This window comes from Perissodus microlepis, chromosome 20 (genome assembly GCF_051167445.1).
Source record: "Perissodus microlepis isolate ML-2025 ecotype Zambia chromosome 20, ASM5116744v1, whole genome shotgun sequence".
NCBI lineage: Eukaryota > Metazoa > Chordata > Actinopteri > Cichliformes > Cichlidae > Perissodus > Perissodus microlepis.
In genome coordinates this window covers 15547564-15556825 of record NC_140480.1, presented here as the reverse complement: position 1 = coordinate 15556825, position 9262 = coordinate 15547564, and the positions used below count along the sequence as shown (strand labels likewise).

Here is a 9262-nt window from a genome sequence, read left to right as displayed (position 1 = left end):
TCATCACATTGAGCCTTATTTCTGCTGGTGCCTACTTGCTGTCAGTGGGAACTAATCAGAACAGAGCAACCAGCGTGTTGATGACACATTTTGACTGTGAGAACTTTAGATGCCCATCCTGCTTTATAATATCATTAGCTATAACTTCCATATGCACATGAATAAACACGTGTGCGTGACACAACAAACGCAAGGTGGCGCTGTTTCGCGTGGTTTGGTTGCATTCAGCCACAGAGCGGCTGAAGAAGAAGAAAGTGGGCAAGGGAGAACCGGTAGCTAACCATGAGTCAATCCTGAAGCCGGTCAGGTAGGAATTTCTGTCTGTGATAGTCTCAGTCCACTAACGACGCTGTCATGTCGGATGTCGGTGAGAGCAGCTGGCGCCAAGCTGAAGAACATGACGGCACAGAAAGCGAAGAAGTCCACGCTTCTGTGTGGGGGGCACGTGACCCTGCGCTGACAGTCCCTCAGGGGCTCTGGACCGCACATCACGAGCCGATGAGGAAAAGGCTGGTGCTACATGTTGACCTAAACAACACCATACTGGTGTCGGACGCCGTGACGTGTCAGGGGACTTTGGCTGCTCTGGACTACTTTCTGACCACTGTCACTTGGGGGAAGAAGAACAAACACGGTAAACACGGATGGTGCTTTCTAGCAACACGCGGGAATGCTAGGAATGTATGTGCACGGGCGCGCGCGCGCGCGTCAGTCAGGTGACACGGGGGAACCTTTTACTTTTTACTTTCTCTGTTAGACCCCCGGAACAATACGTTTACGCGCTTTACAAATACTTGGGCTTGATTGAAATTAAACGCATCATTGGAAAAGTTGAATACCATCCAAAGGGACAGGTTACCTTTTATTTAACGCAAATTAAATTCTTATTTTCTTTAATGTTTGGCAGAATGTAAGTTCCACCAAGGCTAAGGGGTTGACATGTTACATTTTATTAATGAATGAAAATTATTATTTCAGTTTAACTTACATAGAGTTCAAAACAAAAGCAGTGATTTTTCAAAAAAGTAAAGGGGAAGTTTATTTTAATGTGCATGTTAAAATCTTGGAAATAGACCCTCCTTTGTCCAGTTGTTTATTGTATTGTCATTGTTTCTATACAGGAACCTGGGAGTGGTTGAGTGACTCACCCTCTCTGCTCCCACCCTGCAGCGAGGCTGTAAGCTACTACTCCCAGTTTGGACGCATTCCTGGTTTCACCTCTGGTGCTGGCCGTCGCTTCCGTAAGGTTCTGGATGAGCACCTGGACCTGCTCTGCTGGCCTGATGGGGTAAAGGTTGGTGTCTTGATAGACAGAGTCGCTGCGGGGGCACTGTGACAAAACCGTTACCCTCTAATTACTCCTTCTTGTCAGATTCTGATTTTTCAGCGACCCTTTTCAGAAACCCTTTTCACCTGGAATCTGCGTATCTGCGTATATGCGATGCAGTTTTGTTAGTGCAGCGGCATCTGGGAGGAAACAAGTGCAGCACTCTTCAGTTTTTCATTTTATATTTAAGCTGTGCCTTATCATGCTGCTATAACCAATTTAATATTTACTCATGATTCATTCATTTTCTCAGTTAATTTTCACACAATGTTTCTGACCCTGGTTCTGCTGAAAGTTTCTTCCTGTTAAAAGGGAGTTTTTCCTTAACACAGTTGTCAGTTACCACAGTATTTTTTCTCTGTATTATTGTGGGGTCTTTACCTTGCCTTACTTATATAACTGGTGTGAATTTTCTATTCACACCTGTGATTGGGAGTCAGGATGTTGTATGCGTGTCTACATCTGGGTTAGCGGCCAAGTGCTGCTTTCCACGATTAAATCAGCTGTTGCGCTTGTTGCAAACCGGCTTGACAGGTCTGATGCAATTAGTGTTAACTGCTTTGTGGCCCTTTGTCTGTTGCAGGCAGACAGAGACCTGTCTGTAAAAGGAGAAGATGGACGCCTGTACCACTGGATCCTCCCGTCCTTCTTCCAGCTGCTCAGAGATCTATCACAGGAAGGTCATGAGTTTGCCATCCTCTTCCGTACGTTTGGAACCGACCTACCTCGTGTGCTAAAAGCCGTATCCCGAGCACTCGACGGGGCACACCCGCTGTTCCCTGATCTGCCTCAGCTAAAGGTAACTAACACAGGCATACATTCAGCTGTAATACTTGATGAGACTGCACTATATAATGACAACGTATGTGATAAGTTAGAAATGGCATGAATGGAAGAGCAGGGGTGAAACTGGTTTAAAAAAAACAAACTGTCTGTCATTGTTCTAGAAGACACTTTTTGGAGCAACATGTAGAGGTTTATAGTTGCAAGACAGTAAATGGACTGAAATAAGTCATTTAGAATTAGGGTGCCTTTCATATGAGGTAATATTTCCAGGATTTGGTTTACCTGTAATGAAAACCTGTTCAGATAAATCAGCGACAGCAGCAACTGTAAAAGTTGCACTTTGAGTAGAGTTTTTAATTGGTGCAGAAACTAATGCTACCAGCATTAAAGGTACAGTCAGTAACTTTTTGAGGTTATTTAATAGAAAAACTACTGTACTTGTAAATGTACACATGTAATTTCATGTTTCATTCATGCATTCTCATAAACTTAAATCCATTAAAAATATACTGGAGCGGGTTTGCAGTTTCTGGTTGCCACAATGTTACTCCACCATATTCGAGTCCAGAGCGCTGGGAAGGAGATCTCCCATCTGACTAATGGTGTTTTATATATGTGGCTGGAGATCAGCCACGTACATAGTTTGCCACAAGAAGAGGAGAAAGACGGTTGTAGGCGTTCATGGAGACACATTTAAATTCCTGCCTGCACCTTCAGACTCAAAATATGAAGGTTCTTACCTACGATTTATCATTAAAGAACAAGTCCTCTTCACCAGAAAAACTAAACCGTGAAGAAAAGAGACAAAGCCAGAGGTCAGTCAGAGGAGTAATGGCGTCCCAAATGATATGTTCCTACAATGTTGATTTATTCAAGGCAGAGTGAGTATATAGAAGCTCCAGCTGTGTATATTCTGACGTCATAGCCCACATCTTTTAAAGCTGCATTTCACGTTCTTGCCTTCACTGCGTTAGTCCATGAGAACTCGTACTCAAAATGGTTCCACTGGAACAACGATACATACACACCACTGGTCTCACTTCCTTCTCAGCTTATAACTGTTGCTGTCATCACTACCTGGAAGTGATACACGAGTAAGTTGTAAATTGTGCTTATATAGTGCCTTTCTACTCTGAGCACTCAAAGCACTTTTTGCCTCACTCATGCATTCATGCAAGCAGGTTTTTGTGCTTTCTATCTAACATTCACACATTGCATCAGAGAGTAAGTAGTGGGGTCAGCATCTTGCCCAAAGATATTTGGAGCCACCAACCTTCCACTTATGTAATGTAAGTAAATGACCTGCTCTACCTCTGAGCTACAGCCAGCTGGAGCTACACCTCCAAGTCACCTCCAACCAGGTCTTTTATGTAATCTTATAACCTTAAGCTATTAATGTTGCATGCACATCGAGCTGATGAACTTATTTTAGTTATACTTTAAGCCTCACATCATTAAAGAATAGAAGAAGGCAACTTCAAACACTTGTTTAAAAACACTAAATAGGACACGGTAATTAGAAGCCTTATTATTAATGTCTTGCTCTGTTGCTCTTTTTATTTATTTTTTATTAATTTATTTTTTGACCAATAGAATTCATTGTAGCTGTGCTGCAAGTATCGTAATTTGTTCAGCTTTTTTTTTTTTTTTTGGGTGGGTGGGGTATTTTAGACTATGCCTGATAAATTGGTGTTGTGCACTAGATCTTGTGCAGAGCACGATCTTCTGTGCTCTTACACATGAAACCTTCCCCAGACTCAAACATGCATGCACTTGACTCGTCACCTGGAGGGTTTTGTACCTGTTAGTGCACTAGAGTGGAACCGATTGATTCAGAGAGAAAAGCAGAGATTGGAAAGGATGGCTGGATAGATATGTGTGGAGGAGGATGGACGAAATGCCCTCAAACTTAGCCTGCCAGCCACAGTTAGCTCTGTGAAGAAGAGCTCAGTGGAAATCTTATTCAAGCAGCCTCCTGTCAGATGCTATTAATCTGTGTGTCGAGATAGACGGAGCAGGGGGGAGATCAATCACAGGAACTAATGTGATTGCTCACTTTGTGAACTTGAGTTGTCTTCCTGCTACTTGGGGGCAGCTGCTCTGCTGTATTTGATGTCAAGTTGCAGGGATGTGTGTACAGGGGGAAAGGCGTTTAATTAAATGAGGTTATTAAACCTTGGTTAGTTTACAGTTTAGGCCAACTCCATCCTAATGTCCACATCACTGTGTTTGGTGGCATCTGTGTACCTGATTGTAAAATCAGACCAGCACAGCCAGTTATTATTACAGCTCTTTAATTTCACATTGGATTTGACTGTATGTTGCAAATGCACCACATGATGGTTTAAGCTTTTTAAGCCAGTAGTTTTAAGTAGAGTACACTGAAAATCCCCAGTGTTTGATTCAGCAGGGAAAAGCAGACCCTGTGAGGCAAAGCATGCAGAGTGATGGGGGACAAACGGTAAAGAAACACTGCAGTAGCTGTGTGCAGAATGGTGCTCAGAACCAGTGTTAATGTTAAACCGACTACTCGTAGGTCATCCATCCATCTGTGCTTGAACACAAAAGAGACAATGATGATGTTGTGTCTTTAGTGACATAACAGGTTGTCAGGGGCACGAACAGCTGTGTTCAGCTGTACCTCAGCTCATTGATGCACATATAAAAAGTGGCAGTGGCAATGTGTATGTTTTATTTATTTTTTGCCATGTTTCACTGTTAACATGCTGGAATATGCTGAATAGCATTTAGCACACAGAGATGCTTAAAGGTATTTAGATATAAGGCCAACTGAGGTTATTATAATAACTAAAAAACTAAATATAGATATGTTTGTTATTAACTGTAATAACAAAATACCCTAGATCTTTGGAAAGCAATGAAAATGAACTAAAATCAAATACAAATATAGAGGAAATAACCTTTTAGTATTTGTTAGTGTTAGTTGTTAAAATTCCCCTGTAGTTACACTGTAATTTCAGATCAAATAGATTTGTTTAATTATATTGACCTGCCAGTACTTACATTTATATTGGTAAAACAAAAGGAAAATGGAATAAAAATAATAAATATTAAAGAAAGATAAATATAAAATAAATTATTGATAATATTAAAAATGAATGAAATATAAAAACATATGTGTGTGTTTCTATGTATCCTGAAATTCTAGCCTTGTTTAAATTTGGTTTTATGGTTGAGGTTAGATGTATATTTAGGTTAGAGTAAAGATTTCATTTCTAAACTTGGGATGAAATTGTTGATTAACGGCCTCACAGATACGCCTGTTTACGCTGGCAACAGAGGACAACTTGTTGCAACTAAGCATTTCACTGCATATTGTACTGTGTATGACTGTGTACGTGACAAATAAAATTTGAATTTGAATTTGAACTTTTAGCTAAGATATGAAGTAGGTGAAGAAAAATGGTTTGTCAGCAAGACAATAAAGGAATCAAGTATCAAGTATCCACAGTACAGGATGGCAGAGTTGTTGGCTGCCAAAGCATTTTTAAAATTTCACATCTGCAAGAATTTAAGCTGATTGCACAATTAATTTAGGTCAAGTCTACCAGAGGCCTTATTTTAATAACAGAATAATATCATATAATTGGTTTATTTTTATTTTAGTTTTTGCTTACAACAGAGTTCTTTTAAAGAAGAGCTCTCCGTCTCGTTTCTTTATCTCTGACTCTTCTTCTTGCTCTTGGCTCAGCTGAGCGTGGCTGTGACTCCAGGCAAGATCCGCTGCAGCAAGAAGGGAATCGTCCTGAATCGAGCCGAGGAGCGGGTGTCCTCTCGCGATGGAGAGAGAGGCCTGTACGAGTACTTCAGCTCCGTGCAGGGTCTGGGAGGATTTCAGGACCACTTTGACTGGTATGCAGAAAGCTTCTCTAAGAAAACCTGGCTGTGGATTTTGGGGTTTTATTCTGAGCTTTTCCAAACCTTTCCCTATATTCGTTGTTTTCTGTCCAGGTGGGCTGCTAATTCCTTCTCCATCCGTGGGGGGAAACCAATGTGGGTCGACCCCTTTGACAAGCACGTACAGCACATCTTTATAGATGACAACATACGACAGAATGATGAGGATACTATAGTTAACCCGAAGGTAATAGCACCGCTTTACTCACACAGTTCAGCCTGTATCTGGTGAGTTTAGAAAAATAAAGTACACCAAATTAGTTCATGATAATAGATTTAGTATTGTAGGAGGAGACAGGGTCTTGGAAATGGGTTGCTTTTGTGAATGCAATGCTTCTGTAATTTAGAGATGGCATTTTGTTTTCGGCATGGCTCACTAGGTGTTCACTGGCGTACACCAGCCTGTTGCAGTATGTTTCACACGTGTGCATTTGTCATGTATTTTGAGGCTCTATTATATATAATCCCCAGACTGTGTGTCATAACTGCGTACAGGCTGGTAGATGCAGAGATGTAGGCTGTAGCTGCCTCAGAGCTCCAGAAACTAAACATGACTTCTAACCTTACTCTGGTTTCCTTTTTGTGTGTGTGTGTGTTTTGCAGGTGTTTTTGGACCCGGGTGGCTCAGACACTCGTATAGCCTGCACCTCCGAGCTGTATGATATCACCTTGATCCAAACCGACCTCCTCCAGGCCATTTCTGACCCCAGCTACTTCACTCAGCGTGTCCACATCTGTCTGGAAAACTATGAGAAGAATGTCCAGCAGGGGGCAACCTAGAACACACTTCAAACTTTGCATACTTCCTGTACAGTACATCAGTTTGTCTGTGAGACAACCTGCAGTGCAGACAGGATTAACAGGCAGGCGGGACTATTACACACCAAAGCAGAAGACTTGCTCAAAGTCTAAAGTTCATCCAAACACAAATATTAAGCGGTTACATGAAGAAACAAGTTATATGGACAGGTGGACATAGAAAAAAGCGGCAGCTATGTAAACAGGACTGCAATTCATTAAACTGTTTAAATACCACATATCCTTGATAAAAAAGGATAACTGTGTAAACAAGGAGCACTTCAGTGAGATTGAACTGTCTGCTGTCCTAAAGTGAGCTGGGACCCACGTTTTTGACCCAGTTGAGCACTGAATTGGCCGGGCTGGACTCTTTAATTACACCGACAGCTCTGTGACTAATCGCTCCACGGTATAATTGGCCAAACTCTCAGAATTTGGAGGCAGACAGAATAATTGGTGTCAGATATGGAGAAAAGCTCTTCAGCTCTTATGTTAGTTGTGGGTTTTGCTTCAGCTCCTTTTTCTTTCTCGGGGCGTTGTTTACATCCACTCAGAACCCAGCGGTAATACTTGAATATTTTCAGGTGACTGAAGCATCTGATTACTGAGTATGTGTTACTTCTGAATGCACTGTAGTCATAAAGTAACTCTTTGTGACAGTTGGCTCAAACTTTGAGCTGTAACCTGGTTTAATATTGCTGTCTTGCTGTCAAAAGTCACCATAATAGATGTAGAGAGTACATATCGTGCTCCTGATCGGATCCGGTGTCTATGGAGCGCTCAATAAAGCAGTTAGATGGTAGAGAGTAACATCTGAGCTGCAGAGACGTTTGCATTTAATTTGTTTGCACTGAGTTATTTTTATTTTATTTAAAGGCATGCTTGAGAGAATTGTCTAATACGTTGAATTTGGGAGGAAGTTATGGTAATTTTTGCTTTGAGGGTTTTTAGAATATGTTTATTACTAAGCTTCCAGGGAGGCTTTAATGACTTTGTTTTTCTCAGGTCAGTTTTTAACAGACAGCCAAATGAGCAGTAATATAAAGGACCCAGATGTAGATAGTGGTGTTTTTTTGTTTTTCTTCTTTTTTTATAGCATATTTTCACCAATGTTTTCCTTGCTGATGAATACACTAATAAGAAAAGTTTGGAGAGAAAGCTTTAGTAGCTGTGATAACGTCACAGAAGACCCAACTGATGAACTCTTTGGGGCTGATGCTGATTTTTAGGAAGTTATTTTAAAAAAAAAAAAAAAAAGAATATGAAGAAAAAAGAAAATGCATTTTCTGCCTTGTAATGTTAAAAACCAGGTTTTGGTTGGCACATATTGAATAGAGCATTTAATATGCTGCTATCAGCCAATAATATCTGCTGACCTGTATCAGTCAGGGTCTAAATCACAGCCTGCATACTCACTGGAAAATCACTCAGACAGTAGCTACTACTAAAAAAACCCTCTCCAGTTATCAAGTTTTAACATTATTTAAAAAGTTTTTATTTAAAATGATGTAAATTAAAGGTATTTTATTTATTGAAGATGGGATTCCATCCAAATGTAGTGCACATGTTTGCAATATTTGGAGAAAATCAGCTAAATAAATGCATTATTTAGTGTTAAACCAGTTCAGAAGAACAGGAATTTTACTTATTTTTAATTTTTTTTACTTTGAGGAAGCTAAAATGAGCTCATAGCTCAGCACACATCAGGTCATTTCAGCTGCCATGTTGGTTTCTGTGGACACTGAATTCATGCTTCCACTGAACACTGGGGCATTTTTACATTTTATTTCAAAGTGCCAGTTAACACATGCTTAAAGACCATGCTTAAACCTCAGTAATTTATTTATTCATACAAAGCAAACTGATTTGTACTTTAATCACAACACTGAACCTTTCAATAACTTGTGTAAGTTGAACCATTTGGTCACTGGATGTGTGAAAACCTCTGACAAATGCAGTCAAATATTGCATTGATTCATAGGTTTGTATTTTTTGATGGAGGCACCAAAACTTAAATCTAGTAAAAACAAAGCCAACACAGCTGTGAACAACTGAGTACTGAGGTGAAATTCCCAAGGTTTGACTATTGTTAAAGGAGATGCTCCCATTGATGTTCAATAAAATGCTAATGCTCTTAATTTTCACGTGTTAGCAAGTGTTTTTTTTGCACAGCAAAATAAGACAACCTTTGGTGTAATACAAACAAATGCATTCACATAGCACTGCAGCTTTCAATGTACTGATATCATCAACATTATATAACCAAATCCATAAAGGTAACCTCTCTGACATGTGCTGTATTTACATAAACAGATAAAACTCATGTATATGATTATTATGATCAGTAACTCTGTGTGTCTGTGAGAGAGAGAGAAAGGAGGCCCAGTGAGGATCAATGACACAAGGTACAGTGTTGATGTCAGTATGGAGCTG

General features: G+C 40.2%; 1 protein-coding gene across 1 annotated transcript; it reads left to right on the top strand.

Annotated features, from left to right (window-relative positions):
• The first annotated feature begins 240 nt into the window (after positions 1 to 240).
• On the top strand, positions 241 to 8967 carry LOC146364307 (uncharacterized). The gene is made up of 6 exons (XM_084916438.1): positions 241 to 634; positions 1122 to 1294; positions 1911 to 2126; positions 5826 to 5986; positions 6086 to 6218; positions 6635 to 8967. Exons 1-6 carry the CDS (start codon positions 355 to 357, stop codon positions 6809 to 6811), a joined length of 1140 nt encoding a protein of 379 aa, XP_084772564.1. The 5' UTR covers positions 241 to 354; the 3' UTR covers positions 6812 to 8967.
• Positions 8968 to 9262: the final 295 nt, after the last annotated feature.

Bases quoted from the DNA above. Each gene is read 5' to 3' on its own strand.
- LOC146364307 (XM_084916438.1), top strand. From the start codon at position 355: ATGTCGGATGTCGGTGAGAGCAGCTGGCGCCAAGCTGAAGAACATGAC. The intron at 635-1,121 runs GTAAACACGGAT...GTTTCTATACAG, and splicing joins GGGGAAGAAGAACAAACACG to GAACCTGGGAGTGGTTGAGT. The intron at 5,987-6,085 runs GTATGCAGAAAG...TTTTCTGTCCAG, and splicing joins TTTCAGGACCACTTTGACTG to GTGGGCTGCTAATTCCTTCT.